Below are 26575 nucleotides of genomic sequence, written 5' to 3'. Positions count from 1 at the left end.
AAGCATGTTTGGTGCCTCTGTTCTTAGAAGAGCCTGGAGCCACTCACATGAGGTTAATACTGATAGTACCTGGAGACTCAACAGTACCCAGTTGTTTAGTTGCAGGACACCAAGACTTCTTTTAAGTAGACTCCTTCTGAGGAGAATGGTCACCTTTTTATGGGTCTTCCCCGAGGATTTACCTCAAGTAGATCCAGGTGAACATGCCAAAATCAAAGGGGAACTGTGTTCACTCCCAGACTGATGTCAGGGGGTTTGTCCTGGCCTAGGTCTGAAGCTGGGTGGAGAAAATGCTCCATCATGAAGAGTCTGAGCCTTATCTCATGATTTCTCTTCGACCCTACCCTTAAAAGCAGAACAGCTAGAGCATTTTTGAGGAATATGCAACTCCCGAGGCAGTGGATACACTGGAAATGCCCATCACTGACCAGGATAGCTTCCCAGCAAGTGAGGCACCATTTGAAGCCTGGAGAGCAAAAGTGATCTGAGGAAAAAGCCCCACCCCTCCCCCATCCTATAAGGGGGAAAATGATTGAGACCGAGAGCGAGAGAGAGACAGAATTTTATTCCTATTTAGTACATCCTTTAATAAGTGAAAATATAAATCACATCATATTAAAACACTGCATGCAACCGAGGAAACCTCCCCCACAAATGATTTCATTAATCAGTGCAGAACTATCTTTAGGGCTATATTGGCCTACGTGCACCCCACCAGCCTAAGAGTATTGGGGAAGGTTTTCTGCATTCTCAGATGTTTCTCCTGATCAATGAACAGAGAGTTGGCTTTGACAGCCAGGTCATGCTCCAGGTTGGATTTGCTGCGGACCAACACAGAATCATAGAATATCAGGGTTGGAAGGGACCTCACGAGGTCATCTAGTTCAACCCTCTGCTCAGAGCAGGACCAATCCCCAGACAGATTTTTGCCCCAGATCCCTAAATGACCCCCTCAAGGATTGAACTCACAACCCTGAGTTTAGCCGGCCAATGCTCAAACCACTGAGCTATCCCTCCCCCCAAACATCTGCAAGGTGTCCTCTGCAAGGTGTCCTCTGTCCTTCAACGTTTGCCAAAGGCTCTGGATGGTGTTATCGATTTCATGGACTTCGTTAACAAGGCATAACTGGGTGAATCCCAGCTCAGCTCCATGTTTGACTTCTGTGTGCGCTCGGCCAGAACGGGGTGGGTGTGGGAGACAGTGTATTTTCAAATAGAAAGGCACCTAATGCTGTGTCTCAGGCAGAAGCAGTTGAGAAGGAACTGGGGTTAGTTCAACCACGCAGCCCTATATAGCCTTGGTGCAGGGCACAAGGATGTATAGGACACATGACTACTATCAAAAATCTCCAAAGATGCAGCCTGAAGTGAAGCACCCCAGGGACATACTTGAAGAAGAAGAAAAATTAGTTACTACAGCAATTGGCACAATAGAAAATAGTGTAGTACCATTGATCCCGCTACAGTGGAAGGATTTTACTAGGCATTGAATCTCTAGGGGTACAAAAATAAGAACACTGAGGGAAAAGCAGTACTTGTTCAAAACATATAACAGATATCTCTTGAGAAAGAGAACAGTTTGAACTCTGAGTCAAAACAGCAGCACATTGTAATGCTACACAGAAAACCTGGGATCAAATGTCATCTAGGAATTTTAAGCTGGTACAGACAGAACAGTTGACAGGTGGGATACTATTATTTTTCAGGGAATAAGTTAACCACAGAGGATTTAGCACTCTCTCTTGAACATTAGTAATGCCTCTAAAGTAAGGTTGTATGTCCTTTCCTTCCTATAATGTTGATTTAGTGCAGAGGATTCCTAGGGAGCTCTCTGGTATTTAAAAAGAAACCAAACCAACCATTTCTTTTTCTGCACAATTTGCTCTAGAAAACTATTAGAAATAGTGTTTAACCATCTTTTCTCTTCCCTCACTATTAAGATGCTCACCAGAAAGTAATTCAGCAATAAAAGCCAAGCTCAGTTACCATCTGAAGCAGACACTTACAAAAGGCACAAACTCCTGCAGTCTTGAGATTGCTCCAGTCTTGCTTAATCGTACATGTAGGCCTATAGAACAAAGAAGAGAAAAGTCACCATAAATCAAAGGCAACCAAATTAGCTTTTCAATCAGATTATAAATGCTAGACCAAAGTGTTGCAAATCTGAGATAAACCTGACAAGCTATAAGCAGAGTTTGCTAAATAGTATTTACAAACTTACGATTTCGTGCTTAAGTGGCAATCTGTGGTCACGTATTATGTAATCAAGGGAGCATTCTCACTAAAGATTACAAGATCTGATACAAGTTGCCTTCGTGGCCAGTGCAGTGACAAGAAATACAGTTTAGGAACAGCATCTGGTTTTATTTGGACTTTAGGGAAAGCAATAGCTACTCGCTGCATAGGTCCTTCATGTTCAACCTGAAAATCTGGACTGGCATGAAAAATGGTGTGTCTTTTTTTGGGGGTAAGGGGAGAAGAAGAGATGTTGATGGTAGTAAGATATAGGGCAGTGGTTGACACTGCTGAACTCTTTTTCCTTCTCTTCAGCTAGGCACTCTGCAGCATAGAGCTAAATGGTGGTGATGGTCAAAAGGATGTGTAGCTCTGCTGTTTGCATGCAACCTAAATGTAGGAAGAATCTTCCCTCAAAACTAAGTCTGATAGGGTAAATATATTTGGCTTGTAAATCCTGTGATAAGACAGTACAAATGGTTGGTGCTTAGATTGCCCTGCTGCCCCACAAAGTCCCTATATGAGTTGAAGAAGTTCCTCTTGATTTATGGGAACATGAAATCATCAAAGCCAACACTGCCCAGGAATTTTGCAATCCACATAGATTATGATTATTCTGAGTTATCCCAAGATTTCCTGACTACCATGACCATAATGGGATTATCCCAGGTAGTTGTCTGTGCAAACTCATGCAGAGTCTGCAGATCTACTATGTGTGGCCAGCTGGTGTTTGGGTTAGAATAAGAGACTGCAGGATTGGATGTTATACATGCCATGGACTAATTACTGCCTCCTGTAGTCTGAAGTCAGGGCTGCAATTTCCTTGTCACAGTGAGGGACCTGTTCTGAGGATCTTCCCTCAGGAGTTAAGGAAGTGGTCTCATGAATAGACAGAGTTCCATTCTCCTAAAATTCCCCGCTTTACATCTCCAGTTCATATGGCCCAGAGGATGCAATTGAGCATCTGTCAGTGTTTAGCAGCAAATGGGGCATAGAAAGAAGTACATTAGCCAAGGCTCAGTCCAGAGAATGCCATGGTGATAATGGTAGAGTGGGGGAAGCAATATGGAGGTCTTAGATTTTCAGTGGCTTTTAAATGATCACGTGCACCTAGGATAGCTTCCCCTCTACCACTCTCCAGATTAGCACCTAGCCATTCCTCTATTTTAAGTGTGGACATAGCTACTGTAATCTTTGTCACTTCAAGATCAGCCTACTGCAGTATGCTCTACATAGGGCTATATCTTAAATCTACTTGGAAACTGAAACTAATGCAAAATGCAAGTGCTTATTTGTTAGGCAGGGGATCTGGTCATGACTATGATACCAGTGCCCCAGGATCTATACTAGTGGTGGGCAACCTGCTGCCCGTCAGGGTAATCCGCTGGTGGGCTGCAAGACAGTGTTTACATTGACTGTCTGCAGGCATAGCTGCCCGCAGCTCCCAATGGCTGCAGTTTGCCATTCCCGGCCAATGGGAGCTGCGGGAAGCGGTGTTGGCTGCAGGAACATGCTGGCTGTCGCTTCCAGCAGCTCCCGTTGGCCAGGAACAGTGAACCACAGCCACTGGGAACTGCAGCTGGCCATGCTTGTGGACAGTCAGTGTAAACAAACTGTCTCGCAGCCCACCAGTGGATTACCCCGACGGGCTGCGTGCAGCCCGCGGGCCGCAGGTTGCCCACCACTGATCTATACTAATTTACCTGTTAGTTTCTGAGGAGAGTTTACAAATGTGTTGCTTTTGTATGTTCTTATTTAGGGCTGTGTAGAAGAGCCATACTGTGTAATGACAGTGATCATGTAGCCCTGTTGTCTGAAGGGACTTCGGTGGGAATCAACAGAACAGGCAATCGAGTGATCCATCCTGGGTTGTTCATGCCCAGCTTCTGATTTGGGACTAGCTGACTTGAGAGATTGCCTCTTGTTCCCCCATGAAATATGGCTACAATTGGGTCTATGGAAGTGCTAGTGTCAGAGTTTCCTCAGTTTAGGCCAGCACAGCATTCCCATTGCAGTTCATGCTCTCTCCCCAAATCATCTGGGTTTAAAATAACCCAGACTTCTTGACCTTTAGAGTGCAAAGCCCATCTCTTTGTATAGGTCAAGGGGTATAAGATTTGAGATGTTTATGGAAGGTGAGAGAAAAATTTGTTGTTGTTGTTTACTAACTGGGATTTTGTGTGTGCCAAGCTTGGCCACTGGTCTGTTCATGCTGTTTTTCTCTGTTATGGACTGAATTTTTAAATGCAGGTTAGGGCCCCTAGTCCCTAAGCAGGCTCTCTTTTGGGTTTGTATGTTCATATTAAAATCAATATTTCTGATTTGCTAACTCTTCCAAACCATCAAAAACCACCCTCTTTCCCCTCCCCCGCGTACACCCCGCAAGACTCAGTGTCACAGCAACCTTATAGGAAAGAAGGCTCCCTGACAAAAGAGGGTGCTGCAAATTATCCCCTCCTCCTTCCCACTGGTCAGTGTTTCCCAAACTTGGGATGCCACTTGTGTAGGGAAAGCCCCTGGTGGGCCGAACCAGTTTGTTTACCTGCCGTGTCTGCAGGTTCGGCCGATCGCGGCCCCCAGTGGCTGCGGTTCACTGCTCCAGGAAAATGGGAGCTGCTGGACATGGCGGCCAGTACGTCCCTCAGCCCGTACCGCTTCCAGCAGCTCCCATTGGCCTAGAGCAGCAAACTGTGGCCACTGGGGGCTGCGATCGGCCGAACCTGCGGATGCGGCAGGTAAACAAACTGGCCCGGCCCACCAGGGGCTTTCCCTACACAAGTGGAGTCCCGTTTGGGAAACACTGCCACAGGTGATAAGCAAGTTGCACTCACTCTGCAATTTGAAACTCAGGGTGGAGGGGACCAGAGCATTGCCTCTGAAAAAGTTCAAATCTGTTTTTAAAGTACAGTAAAATTTTAAAATCATTTCCTATGTAGTGAGATTTCCCCCTCCTAAAAATATACTATAGTCACATGATTTATTCAATATACTTATTCTGATGCTATAAAAACACTAACTTGGGTAACAATAATTTCCAGAGAAACCACATTTAACTTTTAAACCCAGTACAAAGCAATAGCTATTTTGACAAATTTTAGACTACTTTTCCACATTTAAACTATAAATACATTTTTGGACAATGCCAGAGAATAAATAACATACTTGAAGAATGACGAAGAGGAGATGAAAGATGAAACTCCAATTACAAAAAGCAATTCAAAAAATAAAGCATGTTGATTCTCACCTGCAAGCATCCTGGACAGTGGCAGGTGTATGCTGACAGGGTCTACTGACACTCTGTAACGTTTGCTTTCCAAAGTGTGGCCACATAACTGAAGCACTATCTTCTCCCGTGAATGGCTACTTGTGCTGCACCTCATCACAGCTGTATGGCACTCTTTGTAAGCCTCCAGCAACAGGTCTTCCTAAAATGGAAAAGATTTTTAATGCAGTTCATTAAACAAAACCCACACACAAATACACCCCTCATCCTCCTGCCATTTGTTTTCATGGTTTAATGAGGTCACTAAAAATCCATGACAGTTATTTCTTTATTCCTTAGTACAGGTCCATATATTAATGTACATGTAGAAGGCTACAGAAAACAAAGTTTTGCCCATTTGTTAAACCTATATATTAATCATTACTATTTACCTGCATAAAATCCCCCCCTCCCATCAAAAATATCGTTTCATCAAAATTTTCCAAGGAAAAATGTGAATTTCTATAAAATCTTTTGAATTTGACTGTCAAATCTGAAATGAAAAATTTCATTTCAAATCCACAATTCAAAGTAAAAATTGTCCATTTTGTTTTGACTTAAAATCTCATTTTGTTTTGATTTTTGAAAACAAAGATTGTGACTTGCCCATTTTCAGTTTTTGGATTCCTCCCTCTCCCTTTAATTTTTCATCCCCTTCCTTTCCTGCACTGCTAAATAAAATCAGACAAATAGCCCATGTGTACTACATCTTTCAACGTACTCCAGTAGACTATTTCCAAACTCCATTATTTGAGAAACAAATTATTTCCTGATCCAATATGTTAGGTTTCAACCTGAAGTGAGTTTAGTTTTAGTCAACTTACAAACCTGTGAGAAGAGGAGATTACAATGGAAATGCTTAACAGACTTCACTATGGTGGTGCTTAATATCAGGTACAGCTATAATACATACAGATGATTATAAGCTAGTGTCTAAATACAACTATACTCCCTAACTAGGTTCTTGTACCATACCCACTGTGGTATCAGATTATATTACTATCCAGAAGAGGAATGGGACTTTTTTTTTGCAGAAACTTAAGTCTCTGCAGGCCTGAAATTTCCTTTCAAACAAACAAGTAGTCAGGTAACCACGCTCTATGTAGTTAGTAAAAGAACAAACTGCAGATTGTTAAAAAATAATCTGTTAATGGGTTGGTTTTTAAAAGAAGGGGAACTATAAGGTTCTGTATCATGCAATAGTGCAGCTTTTCAGAAAAGCTTCTAGTTCACTAAACAATATACTCAACAGCCACATGCATAAGAACCACAAATAGTATTTCCTTACATCACAGGCACACCACTCTTGGAACATCAAAAGAATGTTCTTCAGCTGCATCTGGATAGTAATGGCTGCTTCCCAATCCGGGTCCACCTCGATATGTTGACCGATCTGTCTCTGTATCTCCTCCATCCCCTGCAACGAAGGGCCCCATAGAATATTCACCAAGGTAAATGATCAAATGCTTAAACAACAGAAAATCCCATAAACAGACGGGAAAAACGTAGGCTGTTCACAGATGGCTAAAACAGGTATGGTGTTACATCTACCCCCACTCACCCAAGATACAGATTTAAGAATCTGTGATCTCAGTTTTGTGTCTGCAACATGCAGAACATTACCATGGAGAGTACTATGTGAACAGATGACAAATATTCCAATATCTTTGGAATGGCACATTAGAAAAACTTTATTAAATGTACGGTACCTGCATGCAAGTCAGAATCCTCAGGAAAGAACGGAACCCTTCCAAAAACCGTACCCTCAGTCTGTCTGTCCACACTGTAGGCTTAGTGATTAAGATATACCTGTCCCAAAAAATGGTATTGCTCATGGTTTAGGATTTTCTTTTGCCCATATTTATATCTAGAATGTTTTCAAATTCATTAAAGTCATCATCACCATGTCACGCCACCATCTGTTATCGCAAAAACTCTCAATAAGACTTCCCAAACTAGCAGAGGTACCAGCTACAGGATTCCAGTGCTTGGAATTATTATAATTTGAATGCAGAGGTAATATAAGCTGTAGGTATCTTACTTTTACACACTAGATTAATAATTTAAGAGTAAGTTGGGATCTCTCAGGATTCAAAGTACTATGTAAATATAGCGTATTATGAAGTTTTGCCAGGTGTACTAGAATGGCAAGGATTAAAGAGTCAAGTTTCCCAGACCACCTTACTGCAGTGGGTATACTTTTGTATTACTATGTTTATCCATAGAGCTAGTTTAAAAAACAACAAACAACAACAACAATAATAATAATGAGATATGAGATAGTTCACCAAAAATTGGAATTTCACAAAAATTTTACCAGCTCTAGTCATCCACTGTGCCACTTCAGATTTCTGAATAGAAACAACGCAGCCTATTTCAGGGTAGTTACAGGAAAAGATGTTGGTCCATATAATACTTTACTAGTGCTAAATTTCCCTTCAAATAGTCTTCCCTAACTAAAAGGACTTCTAAGACTTCCAACACTTCGTATCTGTAAACCTTTTTTGCAAGAACATATTACTTAGCTATACTTATTACCCATCCTCAATTATGGGAATATTTTATACTGAAATATATAAAGTGAAGTGATAAGGCAGAGCCTGGAAGTATAATTTAATAAATTTTGCAGTTTGGTACTTTTTAGTGAACTCAGGATCCATCACTATCATCTGCACAGTTAATGTACTTTTGCCAAGCCTTTTTGAGCTAAGGTAGTGACAGGTGGTTTAATCACATAAAAATATTGATGCTAAAAAAAAAATGTATATTTATTTTCATCTAACACCAACTGAAAATATGCCCTTTGCTTGACCTAACCCAATAGTTTCTAGAAACAAAACTAGTTAGGAGGAAAGCTTTTGGGGTTGCACATCCAAGCAGCCAGAATAAAACTACAGGATATGTTAGGAATACCACCACTATCTGAGTTTAGGGAACTTTGACCTCATTCGTTAAGCAGCCTTAGCAGTATAAAAAACGAGCATAATGGTCACTCTTCATTCTGCTGTTTTAGCTTATGGTCTGAACTAAGTTTTTTACACTAAGAATCATACTGGATTTAAGCCTTCCCACTGCTGTCACCAAAATAACTTCAGTAAAGGAACCAGATCCAACTCTCAGTGCACTCAATGAGAATAATCTCATTAATTTTAAGGCAAATTGGATTGGGCCTTGAAGTGAGATGTGTAACAAGGTTCTTAGTAAGTGGAACATTTTAAATAAAAAGGTCTTTTCTTGCTAGAGAGAGGAGGTTGTACTGTAGGGAAGAATCTTGCATTGGCAAGGGCATGGGCTTAACATAATAGGTAGTTTCTAAAAGTGTGTGTGTGTGTGTGTGTGTGTGTGTGTGTGTGTGTGTGTGTGTGTGTGTGTGTGTGTGTGTGTGTGTGTGTGTGTGTGTGTGTGTGAGAGAGAGAGAGAGAGAGAGAGAGAGAGAGCGTGTAAATCAAGGATGACGAGTGTGCTACAATGGTTGATAGCCTGATAAACCCAGTGTTTCCTGGCGATTCTCATTGCTTTACATAACAGAACAGATTTTGGAGAACTTCTTGATTGATTTTCAGTTCACATTTTTCTTGCCTTTCTAAACACTAACTTCTAAAACTTCAATTTTATTTTGACCATAAAACCAAGAACCAATATTAAAGAAAAATATTTGCCATTCAAATAGTTTTATGAAAAAAAATTCAAAGCAACTGACCCCTTTAAATGTGCAAAAATGGTCTCACAGCAGCTATTTCCATTAGCAATGATCCACCAACTGTATCTTTCCATGGTCTACTTTCATCATTCTAACTGGTGATATCAATCTATTTCTGAACACAATACACTGTCATGGGTGTTTACAATTGGGCTCATGCCTGCGAATATACAAACAGTACCCAATGAGATTTAAATAACTAAAATCTCTTTGCTTACTTGCCCAATTACATTATTTTTAGTTTACATGATGTATAACCTAAACATACATAACAGAACCTTAAAGCAGGCATTTGTATCTGTTGTAACCAAAATTTTCTGAACAAATTATGTTAAGAATGACGGGCCACAAAATTCTATCAACTATTGAACTACGTACTGAACATCTATTCAATAGCCAGAAGAAGTGTGGCATTAGATACATTAACAATTTAAAAGTAATCCATCACCACTATGTATCACTAATTTACAATTAGCATGACCTTCACCCCCATGACTATGCTGGCATTATCAAAGACACCATGAAACACTAGTGGAGCCAGCTTATGAGGGCAAAATTAAAGATGTGCCCCCACTGGGTTTGTTGCAGTACTGCATTTTTTGCAGTTTCTTTTGATACTTTAAACTATTTGGGATCTACTTTAAAGCAAGGTGACAACAAGCAAATCTGTTTGTGGAAGATTTTCATACTCCCTGCTTAAATGTACACTTACTTGAGGTCACATATGACTGCATACACCCGATCCAGTTTGTCCTGGCTGTAACCCTGGAAGTTGAACTTGTCATTCTTGTCCAGGTACTCTGGCAGCACTTCTAGTAGTGTCTCTGTGATGACGGTAATTACATTTTGCTCCTCAATAAGATGGCGTGCCTGTGTGGGAAATGGTGTTTCAACAATAGGAATCTGCCTGGCTGCAAGAATAGGCAGACTCTCTCTACTCCTCTTAATTCATCATTTGGATGTTTGACACTTGTGGCAAAGCAGCTTATAGTTTGCCAAACATTCTCTAGTGCTGTGTGTCCGCTGAGCCACACATGCAGCAAAGAGGATGGTGTCTAAAAATCTATAGTGCCATATTGCAGTTTTGACCCCCTAGTACAATACGCAATGCCAGGACCTGAACTATGAGACACTAAGTGAAAAAGAGTATCTTCAGCCTTTGATCAACTTCCATACCATTCTCTTCAGAGAAGTGAGATTCCCTTCTATCTAGGGACAGAGAGTCACCCAGTACAAGTCCCCTGTGGTAGAAAGTTTGTCAAGGGACAAGAGTGAGGCTGCTTTATGCTACTCTAATAGCAGTAATGCCAGGCAGTAGGGCTCTAATAGTCCCATCACCTGAAAAGTGGATGGCTGTGGCTGGCAGAGAGTGTGGCAAGAGAGGAGGGATGTGTGCCAGTTCAGTGGCTCCTACCAATGAATCTCCTGTAGGTAAGTTAGAGCTGGTGTAAGTTAAAGCTCATGAAAACCTTGAGGAAAAAGGTGTGACCACACAACACTGACTGCCCTATGCTAGGGTGAATTCCCCGATCTGCACAGGTGTAATCCCTCCCTGTGCCATCTCTGTTGAATTTGGCTCATTTTCTGTATGCTGGTATTTTCATTTAGTGCCTGACTTGAAAGGCAAAACTGTAAAGGAAAGAAAATGTGTTTCTGTCCTTTGTTTCTCTCTGATGTATAAACTGGCATAAAGGTTTAACACACACACAGCCTCATTATTTTTACTTTAAAAATGTTACAAACATCAAATCATGTATTTTTTGTTTGTTTGTTGCTAAAATAGAAAATTGGAGTGGGATCTCTCTTATTCTTCTGCTGAAGAGGGAGCAGTGTCAACTTTTTCACCTAGAGAGTCTCTAAGTATTTGGCAAGAGTCCAAGTTACACAGGGATCCAAAACATTTGTTAACAAGCTGAACGAAAGTCATTCATTTCAATTGATCATGCTTTACTTCCTTAATAGCTGCAGTGACAAACTACTAGCTCCCCAGTCATCTATAAAGACTTCCTTGAAAGACAAGGTAGAAGAGATCTGAATTTCTAATGTAAAAGCCAAGCAGGACCTCTACCTTTGAAACACACACAGATACCCCCTCTCTCCTCCTGTCTTTTAGGGCTTCTACACCTACACACACACGCTTTTTCCCCTCTGCACGGAAAAGGTAATCTTGCTATTTACATGAAAAAGTAATCTTGAGCTGCAGACTAACAGAAATGTAGCTGATTTATAGCATGACCGTGTGCAGAACTCCATTTACTTGCATCCCTTCTCATTTCTGTGATGAATTTTCATATAAATTTCAAACAAAACAACTATTTACCCTTTTATCTTAGCAGAACTCTAAATACCCTATTTGCTTTGGCTACAAATGCATGGAAAATGCCTACTAATTAGAGCAGCAGTCCACAGATATGGTATCATGATAAACCACTCCACGATCATGATAGATTTACTGAGGTGCTGGCTATACGTACCAAAGTGGGTACAGTGAACATCTGAACCGAGAGTGCAGTCACGGAGATATTTCTCTCATGGTCATCACTGATGTATTCTTTTTGCAATGTCTTGTAATACTGTGAAAAGGAGAACATTGGGAAAATGATTAACAGCAAAAGTTAAATCAAAACAAAAACAATTTAATTTAATTTTTACTTGGAAGAAACACTACAGTTAAAATAGATGTCTTTATCACTCCCCAACAGCTCCAGATCAAACACACATGAACTGCACAAAGCCCCATATCTAGCAGAGCACTTAATGTGGTTAACTTTACACAACAGTAGTACCACTGATTCTTCTTTAAGTTAAGCACATGCTTAAGTGATTTGCTGGATGGAACCTAATTCCTTTATTTCCCACACTGCCATCCTTCTCCAATGAGGGAAATAAAACACACACACACACACACTCACACACTCAAGAAGTCAGTCTCTTAGCTCTTGAAATTACAAGAATCATAAAATAGGTCTTTATCCCCTCCACGGAACAGAATATGAACTGTTCTGTTGAAGACCTGCCACCAAAAGCGCTATAGATTCAGCATAATTCTTTCCTTTTCATGTCCATTCCAAAGAAGAAAAGACGGTTACTCACCGTTGTAACTGTTGTTCTTCGAGATGTGTTGCTCATATCCATTCCATTAGGGTGTGTGCGCGCCGCGTGCACGATCGTCGGAAGATTTTTACCCTAGCAACACCGGCGGGTCGGCTGTGGAGCCCCCTAGAGTGGCGCCTTCATGGCGCTGAATATATACCCCAGCCGACCCGGCGCCCCCTCAGTTCCTTCTTGCCGGCTACTCCGACAGTGGGGACGGGGGGCGGGTTTGGAATGGATATGAGCAACACATCTCGAAGAACAACAGTTACAACGGTGAGTAACCGTCTTTTCTTCTTCGAGTGCTTGCTCATATCCATTCCATTAGGTGACTCCCAAGCCCAACTTAGGTGGTGGGGTCGGAGAGAGACATTGCTGTGTGCAAAACCGCTGATCCGAAGGCAGCATCGTCCCTGGACTGCTGCACTAGTGCATAGTGAGCTGTAAACGTGTGGACTGATGACCAAACCGCCGCTCTACAGATGTCCTGGATCGGAACTTGCGCCAGGAAAGCAGTCGAGGAAGCTTGGGCCCTCGTGGAGTGAGCGGTGAGGTGCGGTGCTGAGACACCTGCCAGGTCATAGCAAGTCCGGATGCAAGACGTAATCCAGGAGGATAGGCGTTGTGAGGAGACCGGTGAGCCTTTCATTCGGTCGGCCACTGCAACGAAGAGTTGCGTCGTCTTTCTAAAGTGCCTTGTGCGGTCAATATAGAAGGCCAGGGCCCTGCGTACGTCCAGAGAATGCAAACGTTGATCCTGGCGAGTAGCATGTGGTTTAGGATGAAAGACCGGGAGAAATATATCCTGGTTGATATGAAAAGGAGAAACCACCTTAGGGAGAAAGGCAGGATGTGGACGAAGCTGCACTTTATCCTTATGGAAAACCGTGTAAGGGGGCTCGGATGTAAGCGCCCTGAGTTCAGAAACGCGCCTTGCTGAGGTGATGGCTACGAGGAAGGCTGTCTTCCAGGATAGGTACAGAAGTGAACAGGTGGCCAGTGGCTCGAATGGAGGACCTGTGAGCTTGGAGAGAACCAGGTTGAGGTCCCACGTCTGAACGGGCTGACGTTGTTGTGGGTACGTCCGGTCTAAGCCCTTGAGGAATCTAACGACCATCGGGTTAGAGAATACCGAGGATGCGAGTTCCCCTGGGTGAAAGGCCGATATAGCGGCCAGGTGAACTCTAATTGAAGATATCGCCAACCCTTGCTGTTTTAGGGAGAGGAGATATTCCAAAATGAGAGGAATAGGTGCCTGCAACGGGGACGTGGCTCGTTGTTCGCACCAACAGGAGAACCGCTTCCACTTGGCCAAGTATGTGGTCCGTGTTGAGGGCTTCCTACTGCTCAGCAGAATCTGTTGGACAGAGTGCGAGCACTGCTGCTCTGCCTGGGTGAACCATGGAGCAGCCACGCCGTGAGGTGGAGTGATTGCAGGTCGGGGTGACGCAGGCGGCCGTGGTCCTGAGAGATGAGGTCCGGGCATAATGGAAGCGGGATCGGTGTTTGAACCGAGAGCTCCAACAGCGTGGTGTACCAATGTTGTCTCGGCCACGCTGGGGCGATCAGAATCACCTGTGCCTGGTCTCTGCGCACTTTGAGCAGTACCTTGTGGACCAGAGGAAACGGAGGGAAGGCATAAAACAGGTGGTCCTTCCAGGGAAGGAGAAACGCGTCCGAGAGGGAGCCCGGAGCTCGACCTTGCAGGGAGCAGAACACGTGGCACTTCCTGTTGTCTCGAGATGCAAACAAGTCTATCTGGGGAAACCCCCACTTCTGGAAAACGGAATGTATGATGTCCGGACGGACAGACCACTCGTGTGTTTGAAAGGACCTGCTGAGTCGGTCCGCCAGAGTGTTCTGGACTCCAGGGAGGAACGATGCCGTGAGATGGATTGAGTGGGCGATGCAGAAGTCCCACAGGCGAATGGCCTCTTGGCATAGCATTGACGAACGTGCTCCTCCTTGCTTGTTGATGTAAAACATGGCGGTGGTGTTGTCGATGAGAACTAACACACAGCGGCCACGTAGGAGATTGAGAAATGCCTGGCACGCCAGGCGCACCGCCATCAGTTCCCGAACATTGATGTGCAGGGCTATCTGGGGTGCAGTCCACAGGCCCTGGGTATGGTGTTCGTTGAGATGGGCGCCCCAACCCAGGGATGAAGCGTCTGTGACCAGGTGCAGAGAGGGTTGTGGGGCGTGAAACGGCATCCCCTCGCAAACCACCTTGTGGTCTAGCCACCATGTGAGGGAGGTCAGGACCGAGTTCGGGACCGTGACCACCATGTTCAGGCTGTCCCGATGTGGGCGGTATCTTGATGACACCCAGGTCTGGAGTGGGCGAAGCCGAAGTCTGGCATGCCTGGTTACGTACGTGCAGGAAGCCATGTGACCCAGCAGGGTGAGGCACGACCTCACCGTGGTAGTTGGGAAGGCCTTGAGTCCTTGAATGAGGCTCGTGATGGTGCAAAAGCGATTGTCTGGCAGGATGGCTTGTGCACGTCTGGAGTCTAGAACCGCGCCGATGAATTCTATTCTCTGGGTAGGTTCTAGAGTGGATTTGTCCTTGTTGAGTAGGATACCCAACTTGTTGAATGTGTGCACTATTATGTGGACGTGATCTCGAACTTGTTCTTTGGTGCGACCGCGTACCAGCCAGTCGTCTAGGTACGGGAACACCTGTATCCCTTGCCGACGAAGGTACGCTGCCACGACAGCCATACATTTCGTGAACACCCTTGGGGCCGAGGATAGGCCGAAGGGAAGGACTGCAAATTGGTAGTGCACCTTGCTTACCACGAACCGCAGGAAGCGTCTGTGAGGCGGGTAAATTGCTATGTGAAAGTATGCATCTTTCATGTCGAGGGCGGCGAACCAGTCTCCAGGATCGAGGGAAGGGATAATGGCCCCCAAAGAGACCATGCGGAACTTCAACTTTACTACGAATTTGTTGAGTCCGCGCAAGTCCAAGATGGGTCGCAGACCTCCTTTGGACCTGGGAATGAGGAAGTAACGGGAATAGAATCCCCTGCCCCTTAACTCCACTGGAACCTCCTCTATGGCCCCCATAGCAAGGAGCGTGGAAACTTCCTGTATAAGAAGTTGCTCGTGAGAAGGGTCCCTGAAGAGGGACGGGGAAGGGGGGGAGGAGGGGGGGATTGAAGAAAACTGGATAGCATATCCCCTGTCCACCGTGCGAAGGACCCAACGGTCCGAAGTTATAAGGGACCAGGTCCGGTGGAAATGGGAAAGGCGATCCCGAAAGGATGGGGCTGGATCCTGTGGGATGACTGGGGCGCCGTCCTCGACCGCACCTTCAAAAGTTCTGCCTGGGGCCTGAAGGTGGTCTAGGTGGCCCCTGGTTCTGACCAGGTTGAGGGCCGGTCCACCTTCTTCTACCACCTCGCCCTCGCCTCCGGGTCGAGTCCTGTCTCTGACGAGGCGGGGGGGGGTAGAAGCGCTGAGGCTGCGGTCTAAATGGCCTGCGCTGAGGGCCCACAACATGCATCCCCAAGGAACGCATGATCGTCCTGGAGTCCTTGAGGCTCTGCAGGCGAGAGTCCGTCTTTTCGGAAAACAGCCCTTGTCCTTCAAAGGGCAGATCCTGCAGGGTTTGCTGCAGTTCCTGAGGCAGACCCGAAACCTGGAGCCAGGAGATCCTCCGCATAGCGATACCTGAGGCCAGGGTTCTCGCAGCAGAGTCCGCTATGTCTAAGGAGGCCTGTAAGGAGGTCCGAGCCACCTTCTTACCCTCCTCCACCAGGGCTCCAAACTCCTCCCTGGACTCTTGGGGAACCAACTCCTTGAACTTCCCCATAGAGTTCCAGGAGTTAAAGCTATAGCGGCTCAAGAGCGCCTGTTGATTAGCCGCTCTAAGTTGCAACCCTCCGGCTGAGTAAACTTTACGGCCGAATAAATCGAGGCGCTTAGCCTCCTTCGATTTGGGCGCTGCGGCCTGCTGACCGTGGCGCTCCCTTGCGTTCACTGATGCCACCACCAGTGAACACGGCTGGGGGTGGGTATACAAGTACCCGTAGTCTTTAGACGGAACAAAGTATTTCCTTTCCACCCCTCTCGCTGTGGGTGGGATAGAGGCAGGAGTCTGCCATATCGTAGATACATTGGCTTGTATCGTGCGGATCAGGGGTAACGCCACCCTCGATGGGGCATCCGCTCCGAGGATATTCACGATGGGGTCGTGCACCTCCACTATCTCCTCCGCCTGCAGGTCCATATTACGGGCCATCCGACGCAGAAGATCTTGGTGAGCCCGAAGATCTATTGGAGGTGGACCTGTGCACGATGTGCCCGCCACTGCCTCATCCGGAGAGGAAGAGGAAGATGCCTCCGGTGGGACAGGATCCAAGGGAGGGTCCTGGGCTCCCTGCTCCTGGGCCGGAGCATCACCTGCGCTTGAGTCCAGGGCGTCAGGTGGTGCGGACACGGAAGCCTCCATGCCCCCTGGCGGAGGCCGAGAGATGGTGGACTCCGGGGCCCTTCTAACAGAGTGACCGGAGCGAGAGGTCGAAGCAACTGGAGCCCCTTGCGCCTGATGGTACGCCCACGGGGTCCAAAACGACCAGTGAGAAGGGCCATGAGAATGGTCCTCTGTTATGTTCTGCCAATGGCCCAAGCCCTGTTCCTCGGCTTGCCCTTGAGGGGGGTATGCCAATCTCGAGAGGTCCTCCGAGGAGCGAGACCCCGATCTCGATGGCCATGGCGGTGCCGAGAGCGTCGAGACGATTCCCGTGGGCTGCGGTGCCGCACGGTGCCGGTCTGGAGATGATCTATCTCCACGCGGTGCCGGCGATCGGTGCCGGGACCGCGACCGGTGCCGATGACCTCGTCGGTACCGGGAGTCGGATCTGGACCTCGACGAGGACCTGGAGTATGCCCGGTACCGGGAGCGGCCTCTCGACGTCGAGCGGCGACCGTAGCGGTGCCGAGAACTACGTCTCGACGTTGATCGGTGCCGACGATCATAGCGGTGCCGAGACGTAGAGCGGTGCCGCGAAGAAGATCTTGGCCGCGAGTACGACCGGTGCCGAGGTGATATTCGGTGCCGGGACTGCGAGCGGCGTGGGGACCTGCTTCGGGACCTGGATCGGTGCCGAGGTTCCAGCCCTTGCGATGGAGAGCGCATCAAGGCAGGTTTCCCCCTCGACTGGACCGGGCGAGGCAACGGTGCCGTCGGTGCCGGTGGTTGAGGCGGTGCCGGCTCCGTGAGAGCTATTAAGTCTCTCGCCGCCGCGAAGGTCTCTGGCGTCGACGGGAGGCACTGTATCACCGCCTGCCTCGGTGGAGACGCCGTCTGCACCGGACTCAACGGCCTCGGCGCCGGAGTCGACGGTGCTGGAGGCACCTGTTTCCGGTGCTCCACCGGCGTACGCGGCTCTACCCCCGGCACTGGGGGAGCCAGCGTCTTCGGCACGGAGGTCCCCGTCTTATGGGCTTTCTTATGCCCTGGGGATAATGACCGGCGCCGAGGCACTTGCTGTGCTTTCGGTGCCGACGAGGTCCGGTGCCGGGAAGGCTCATCTGACGCCACTCGCGTGGTCGTCATGGCCGGTGCCGCCGGGGCACTGCGCACCGAGGCGCTAGGTGCCGGGGCCTGACTTGTAGATGGAGCGTCCGGACTAAGTGCCGCCTCCATCAGGAGTTGCCGGAGCCGAAAGTCCCGCTCCTTCTTGGTCCTTGGTCTGAAGGCCTTACAGATCTTGCACTTATCTGTTTGATGGGACTCTCCCAGGCACTTCAGACAGGAATCGTGCGGGTCGCTCGTGGGCATAGGCTTAGCGCAGGAGGCGCACAGCTTGAAGCCGGGAGCGTTGGGCATGAGCCCGGCCCCGCGGCCGGGGGAGAAAGGGGGAGACTATAACTATAACTATAACTGCGAATAACGAACTAAGCTAGGGAGAGTGGAGAACAGCTAAGCAGCGCTCCACAGTTCCAACGACCGTCAGGGGCGGTAAGAAGGAACTGAGGGGGCGCCGGGTCGGCTGGGGTATATATTCAGCGCCATGAAGGCGCCACTCTAGGGGGCTCCACAGCCGACCCGCCGGTGTTGCTAGGGTAAAAATCTTCCGACGATCGTGCACGCGGCGCGCACACACCCTAATGGAATGGATATGAGCAAGCACTCGAAGAAGAACATTGAGTGTCACTCACATTTTTGACTAGTAATATAAGTGGATTGTCTCTCATAACAGAAAAAAAATGTTCTGCTAGCCCTTACTTCATGTCCATTTCTCAAATATTGCATTATCTTAAAAAAAAAAAAAAAATCAGACAGTTTCCAGTTTACTCACTGCTTCAATGATAGCAGAAATCTAGCAGCATGTAGTAAAGGAATATATACGGTGCTCATCACTGTTGCACATTAGCATCTACACCTACACGTCTAAAGTGGGACTGAAGCACGGGCCTTGACGTCTCACATTTTTGGCTGAGCTAGGAGGGTTGCTAATGCGTTCCATGTTGAAAGTTCATTAGTTTACAATCAAGACAATTCTCAGTAGTTCTAAAATTAACACCAGAATGGCAAGTCTCTGGCTTTTATCGTCCATTCCATTAGGTTATGGCTGAACTTGCACCTCATTTTAGATTAGAGAAAGATTGTTGGTTCTCTGGGCCAAATTGCCTAGCGCCCACCTCAACTAGTGAATACAGCTTACAAGTTTTTTATATGTTTTGTTTTTTTGTTGTACACCAATTTGTATCCTTAAATGGATACAGTATTGCTTCTCAAGAAGACACTTCAGCAACTTCTTTTAGGGTTCAGCATGAAGAATTGTTTTGTAGCCAGTATCTACAGAACTTTACTGATACAATGTGATAATGAATAAGTTACACATGTATCTCAATAAGGTTTTATCAAGGATTATTCAGAATCCTGAATTCCAGATGGACAGCATCTACATTGCATTTCTGTACAAACTGCAAGTTATCTTAAAACTGGTATCAGTACTGATGTGAAAAAAAAAAAAAAACACTTTCTGAAATTAGGCAAGTGAACATGCAAAATATTTATAAAAGACCATAAACAGATGGTTTTATGGGGTTATCAAGTCAATGTACATTTAAAGAGGGCATAAACATACCGTGTATTCTCTGAGTAACCATTCCACTTTCTCAAATATCTTCCTCAATATATTTTTAAAAAGTTAAAATATATTGTTAATTATATTAAAATTCCATGGCTACGGAAGCACAAACAAGAAGAGTTAGGAAATGAAAATCAGTTTAAGATTTCATCCATAATTTTTATTCTCCAGTTTTTTGCTGGTGACATCACTTGTTTAAAATGTATAACCACAATATGTAAGAAAATATGAACATCTAGTTACCTTCACAAATTCAATAGCAAAAAGTTTTTTGTACTCCATTTCCATGAAAAAACTGCTGAAGATAAGTTCATGAAGGATCTTCCTTGCCCCTGTGAAGATAATAAAATTTGTTTTACTCTTACTCCACTAAACACTATTTTTTTGTTTTTGTGCAGAAAAAGAGCAGGTGGGAAAGAGACGGAAACTTCATGTCATTAGAAGTACTAAGACAGTTATGTATATATACACACAACTAATCAACCCACTGGCAAGTGGCCTATTATTCATTTTAAGAACAGTCATTAGGGAGCTGCTTCAGAACTCTGGTAGATACAGGAATCCATTTGTTCAACATGGCTCTGTTTCCCCGCCACCTGCTTGGGACCCAGTGAGCTCAACTTCCTTTTAGCTTTCTTAGACCTTCGCTCCTTGGCTTTCAAGGATCAGTCTACATTCAATTTTTGTACTAATTACACTATATAGAATTTAGAAACATATAAGCTAACATGCTATGAGCACCGATATACCTGTGTAGCTGCATCCACATGACAGGATTACAACCAATAACTACATTAGTTTCTAAACAGATAGTTAAATCAGTATAAGAATTGTATACAGACAAGCCCTAAAACCAGATTTCTTTAAACCATCCAAGTCATGTGTGTTACCCTTAAACAGCGAAGCTAATAAAGTTTAACAGATCCTCTTTGACATTCTGTGGTTTTAATTAGTTTGGAAACAGAAGGAATATTCTAGTTCTGCAGGGTTTGCTTCTCCATTTGTGAACAGTTTCTGGGCTCTTAAAACCTTTATGCCATCAGGCATACCATTTTCTTCTTAGACACTTTCTGCTCTGGTTATCTTGTATGGAATATTCTACCACTCTCAGTAATGAAGGTGTATCTTCCCTTTGTCCTTTACTTAGTCATTATAGAGATGTATATAATGAAGTGTTGAGAGTCTCTGGGTTAGGCTAAAAGGGGTAAAAAACAAGGGTGATGTCATGCTAGGAGTCTACTACAGGCCACCTAACCAGGTGGAAGAGGTGGATGAGGCTTTTTTTAAACAAATAACAAAATCATCCAAAGCCGAAGATTTGGTGGTGATGGGGGACTTCAACTATCCGGATATATGTTGGGAAAATAACACAGCAGGGCACAGACTATCCAACAAATTCCTGGACTGCATTGGAGACAACTTTTTATTTCAGAAGGTTGAAAAAGCTACTAGGGGGGAAGCTGTTCTAGACTTGATATTAACAAATAGGGAGGAACTCATTGAGAATTTGAAAGTAGAAGGCAGCTTGGGTGAAAGTGTTCATGAAATCATAGAGTTTGCAATTCTAAGGAAGGGTAGAAGGGAGAACAGCAAAATAGAGACAATGGATTTCAGGAAAGCAGATTTTGGTAAGCTCAGAGAGCTGATAGGCAAGGTCCCATGGGAATCAAGACTGAGGGGAAAAACAACTGCGCAGAGTTGGCAGTTTTTCAAAGGGACACTATTAAGGGCCCAAAAACAAGCTATTCCGCTGGTTAAGAAAGATAGAAAATGTGGCAAAAGACCACCTTGGCTTAACCACGAGATCTTGCATGATCTCAAAAATAAAAAGGAGTTATATAAAAAATGGAAACTAGGACAGATTACAAAGGATGACTATAGGCAAACAACACAGGAATGCCGGGGCAAGATTAGAAAGGCAAAGGCACAAAATGAGCTCAAACTAGCTACGGGAATAAAGGGAAACAAGAAGACTTTTTATCAATACATTAGAAGCAAGAGGAAGACCAGAGACAGGGTAGGCCCACTGCTTAGTGAAGAGGGAGAAACAGTAACAGGAAACTTGGAAATGGCAGAGATGCTTAATGACTTCATTGTTTCGGTCTTCACCGAGAAGTCTGAAGGAATGCCTAACATAGTGAATGCTAATGGAAAGGGGGTAGGTTTAGCAGATAAAATAAAAAAAGAACAAGTTAAAAATCACTTAGAAAAGTTAGATGCCTGCAAGTTACTAGGGCCTGATGAAATGCATCCTAGAATACTCAAGGAGCTAATAGAGGAGGTATCTGAGCCTCTAGCTATTATCTTTGGAAAATCATGGGAGACAGGAGAGATTCCAGAAGACTGGAAAAGGGCAAATATAGTGCCCATCTATAAAAAGGGAAATAAAAACAACCCAGGAAACTACAGACCAGTTAGTTTAACTTCTGTGCCAGGGAAGATAATGGAGCAAGTAATTAAGGAAATCATCTGCAAACATTTGGAAGGTGGTAAGGTGATAGGGAACAGCCAGCATGGATTTGTAAAGAACAAATCATGTCAAACCAATCTGATAGCTTTCTTTGATAGGATAACAAGTCTTGTGGATAAGGGAGAAGCTGTGGATGTGGTATACCTAGACTTTAGTAAGGCATTTGATACGGTCTCGCATGATATTCTTATCGATAAACTAGGCAAATACAATTTAGATGGGGCTACTATAAGGTGGGTGCATAACTGGCTGGATAACCGTACTCAGAGAGTTGTTATTAATGGTTCCCAATCCTGCTGGAAAGGCATAACGAGTGGGGTTCCGCAGGGGTCTGTTTTGGGACTGGCTCTGTTCAATATCTTCATCAACGACTTAGATATTGGCATAGAAAGTACGCTTATTAAGTTTGCGGATGATACCAAACTGGGAGGGATTGCAACTGCTTTGGAGGACAGGGTCATAATTCAAAATGATCTGGACAAATTGGAGAAATGGTCTGAGTTAAACAGGATGAAGTTTAACAAAGACAAATGCAAAGTGCTCCACTTAGGGGAAAAAAAATCAGTTTCACACATACAGAATGGGAAGAGAGACTGTCTAGGAAGGAGTACGGCAGAAAGAGATCTAGAGGTTATAGTGGACCACAAGCTAAATATGAGTCAACAGTGTGATGCTGTTGCAAAAAAAGCAAATATGATTCTGGGATGTATTAACAGGTGTGTTGTGAGCAAGACACGAGAAGTCATTCTTCCGCTCTACTCTGCTCTGGTTAGGCCTCAGCTGGAGTATTATGTCCAGTTCTGGGCACCGCATTTCAAGAAAGAGGTGGAGAAATTGGAAAGGGTCCAGAGAAGAGCAACAAGAATGATTAAAGGTCTTGAGAACATGACCTATGAAGGAAGGCTGAAAGAATTGGGTTTGTTTAGTTTGGAAAAGAGAAGACTGAGAGGGGACATGATAGCAGTTTTCAGATATCTAAAAGGGTGTCATAAGGAGAAGGGAGAAAACTTGTTCACCTTAGCCTCTAAGGATAGAACAAGAAGCAATGGGCTTAAACTGCAGCAAGGGAGGTCTAGGTTGGACATTAGGAAAAAGTTCCTAACTGTCAGGGTGGTTAAACACTGGAATAAATTGCCTAGGGAGGTTGTGGAATCTCCATCTCTGGAGATATTTAAGAGTAGGTTAGATAAATGTCTATCAGGGATGGTCTAGACAGTATTTGGTCCTGCCATGCGGGCAGGGGACTGGACTCTATGACCTCTCGAGGTCCCTTCCAGTCCTAGAATCTATGAATTGTATCACTGTAGTTGAAATGTTATCAGACCTTCTATTTTGTAACATTTTACATTTGAAAACTGAGAGCAGGTTTTCATAGTCAAGTTATATTCTCAGAGTAGATCCTCCACAATATGTAAGTTTGAAAGAAAAGGATAGGAGGCAGACATATATCAAAAACATCAATCATATTCTTAAACTTCAGCTGCCCTAGAATTAAGAACTACATTAAAGACTTAACTTATACTACCATGGCTTTCATTTCAGGGCAATTTATTTAGTATATTTAACAAATATATTAAAGTGGATTGCCACTTCAGTTCAGAGCAACTTACATACACCCACCCACCTTTATGAAGTTTTGCATCCCAAAGCATCAACATGCTTATGAGGCAGGGCTTTTCAGAGTCAGCTTCCTCTTTGAGGCATATTTGACAGAAGATCTGGCGGAAGTCACCTAGAGGGAGAAGTACATTAGTATGTGTAATGTCACTGTATAATCAAGGGGTCCACCCAACAAAATACAAGTCTGTTTAACTACTTTCATACAGAAGTTACTTCTGGATTCTGATCTTAAAAACAAAATCACAGATCACCAATTAATCTTAATATTTCTACACAAGTGTGATCTCAGCATAACCTGTTGCTCTGCAGAATAACTTCCCTAATTTCCACAGAGTAGAGTTACCTACTTATGAGAGAAATTCAGGAGGTTGTGGAGGATTGACATTTCACTAGGAAGGGGGTCAAGACAGCCTTGCACAGAAAATTCTATACCAGATCTGAACACAGATGGGCAGGCCAGGTTGGGATGTGACTTAATCTCGTCCGGCCTCTACACAGGGTACTCATACAAAGTTGGATTACATAGGTTTGTGTAAGATACCAAAATGTCATTTTATATTTCTTTAAAGCTATTGATAAACAAATTATTTGCAGAAGTGGGATGAATGTATGATAGCCTTTTTTCTAAAGACAAAGGCATTAGTGAAAGAAGAATTGGGGTTATTTAATTAGGAAGTCAGCCCTTACATTAGAGGTTTCTTATGTGCAGTGCAATTTCACAATCATGAAGCAAAAACTTTGGTGATTTGATTGAATTTAATAAGGACTAAACCTAGCATCCACTTCTCTGAGAAGAGAAAGGGGCCTATGAATGGATTTGTTGTTTTATTTTCTAAGCAACATTCTAAATTTGGAAAAATAACGAGCCTGGAGTGGACTTGTGCGAGTCTCTTGTTAACATAGCCAGCCTTTGGGCCTCAGGGAGGAGAATCTGAGTTTTCAAAAAACAATCTAACCATTTTCATTCTGAAGAATCTTGAAAAGAAACACATTATTAGGACTGAAAGGAGCAGGCAGCTGGTTTCTACTTCTGCAGCAAGACACTTTAAATATCTCTTCTCCACACACACTTTATGTAAAATTAGTCAGTTAGGTTTGGAATGTTCCCCAGAGAATCAGCACACAGACAGGAAAGCTACCTAAAGAGTCTCCATGAGATGCTGGAGGTGGGGAGGAGAGGGGGCACACCATAACAATTTGAGGGGTGAAATGATGAAAAGATAGATATATTATTGCAAGAGAGAAGAGACAAATGGATGATTTATTTTAAGGGGAGAAAAATGGGAGTGTTTTAAACAAAGGAATATCACATGTATTGCTGCCTAAGAGATATTTTTTGAAGGTACCTCTTGCTAAAGTTTTGGCAGCCCATTACTGGAACAAAGTAAATTATATGCTTACTTGAATAGCTCATAAGTTTGTTCAACCAGGAACCAAGGCGCAAGGCAAATTTCTGATGAGCCATAACGTCAGCATGCAGAACCTCCACATGAAGCGGTCGTTGGGAGACATTCTCAGAGTGCCTCTACAAGTCAGGTAAAAACAAGAAAATAAAGTTTGAACGAGAGAAGGCCCAGAAGTTCTAATCTCCTTAACCCATTCACGAACCCTCCTCTCACTTAAGCAAATTTTTCCTGTAGTCACCTAAACCAGCTGACTCCTGATTTAGGACAGTGTTGAACACGTGTATCTAACTTGACCAAAGATGGTGGGATAAATTGGGGTTTAAAGGAAGATTATAAAAAAAAAATCTGCATGTATTAAATTATAAAGATTATGTAACAAAAATATAGACAGATAAATTGAGTGAGGTAATATCTTTTATCAGACCAAATTCTGTTGGTGAAAGAGACAAGCTTTTGAGTTTACACAGAGCCTCTCTAATATCCTGGGACCAACACGGCTACATCATCACTGCAAATAACAAAAATAAGTCAATACAAAATTTGGTGTTCTTTGTATTTTTTTAAGTGAGAAATAAAGATTTCAGGAAGTTACCTTGATTTCTTCCTTTGCTTCCTGACAGGATACATAAGGTCCCTCTTTTACAGCCCTACGACCCTGTTTAAATGAGAGATTAATTAATAAAATATTGAAAATACAACAATTTAAATTAAATTAAAAAATGACACTTCGGCCAGGTCCCTGCTAGGTGACATTATTCAAAATAAGCAGGCAGTACAAGGCAGGTGTGGTGAGGAAACAGGTATCTGAACGCTAATTAATTTTATCTAAAAATTATTAAACAAAAACAATTCAATCATCAAAGTTGATAAGTGGGAGAAACAACAATTAAATAGATAGAATTAATAATTAATCGTTTCTAATTAAATTAGATCAGGGAAACCAAAATCAAAAGATGGAATTATTGATATAGACTATTCAGGAGACTATCTTAGGGGATGTGACTCATTATTTTAGTGGCAGGGGTTCTTTTAATGCACTAGGTGATGCCTCATAAATCAACAATTATTTTCTTCAAAATTAAGAAAATATTTAAGTAACTAAAATAAAAATAAAAATCAATACACAAAAGTAATCAGTATGTATATAAAATGACAGGAGAAGATTAATACACAATTCAATCAGCAATGAATAGGCAAATGAATTAATCATATAAAATAAAAGGTAAATCAACTTGTAATTACTTAAGAGAAAAATCACAACAAAAATTGATTAAATATTGGCAAACTTCTATCATAGAAGAATAAAACTCAAAGCTCTGAGAATCCACAACCATGCTATTCACTCATCTACTCAAGGCACTAAATATATCAATGGGTATTTGAACTTCTCTACATGAACTAAACCAGAGGTAGGCAACCTATGGAACACGTGCCGAAGGCGGCACGCAAGCTGATTTTCAGTGGCACTCACACTGCCTGGATCCTGGCCACCAATCTGGGGGCCTCTACATTTTAATTTAATTTTAAATGAAGCTTCTTAAACATTTTAAAAACCTTATTTACTTTACATACAACAATAGTTTAGTTATATAGTAAAGACTTATAGAAAGAGACCTTCTAAAAACATTAAAATGTATGACTGGCACGCGAAACCTTAAATTAGAGTGAATAAATGAAGACTCT

At 43.8% G+C, this 26575-nt stretch overlaps 1 protein-coding gene across 2 annotated transcripts in view; it reads right to left on the bottom strand.

The window, feature by feature from the left end:
- UBR1 (ubiquitin protein ligase E3 component n-recognin 1) overlaps nucleotides 1–26575 on the bottom strand; it is a 147986-nt gene that overhangs the window by 94817 nt on the left and 26594 nt on the right. For both annotated transcript variants that reach the window (XM_008169906.4, XM_005284635.5), the window contains exons 7-16: nucleotides 25485–25547; nucleotides 24888–25011; nucleotides 23491–23598; nucleotides 19640–19728; nucleotides 11672–11770; nucleotides 9910–10067; nucleotides 7207–7306; nucleotides 6786–6914; nucleotides 5480–5660; nucleotides 2007–2068 (exon numbers count right to left, since the gene is read on the bottom strand). In XM_008169906.4, the coding sequence (XP_008168128.2) occupies nucleotides 2007–2068; nucleotides 5480–5660; nucleotides 6786–6914; nucleotides 7207–7306; nucleotides 9910–10067; nucleotides 11672–11770; nucleotides 19640–19728; nucleotides 23491–23598; nucleotides 24888–25011; nucleotides 25485–25547 (1113 nt within the window). The remainder of the gene's footprint in view (nucleotides 1–2006; nucleotides 2069–5479; nucleotides 5661–6785; nucleotides 6915–7206; nucleotides 7307–9909; nucleotides 10068–11671; nucleotides 11771–19639; nucleotides 19729–23490; nucleotides 23599–24887; nucleotides 25012–25484; nucleotides 25548–26575) is intronic.

This window comes from Chrysemys picta, chromosome 4, assembly GCF_011386835.1.
Source record: "Chrysemys picta bellii isolate R12L10 chromosome 4, ASM1138683v2, whole genome shotgun sequence".
NCBI lineage: Eukaryota > Metazoa > Chordata > Testudines > Emydidae > Chrysemys > Chrysemys picta.
This window is presented reverse-complemented; position numbering and strand designations above follow the sequence as displayed.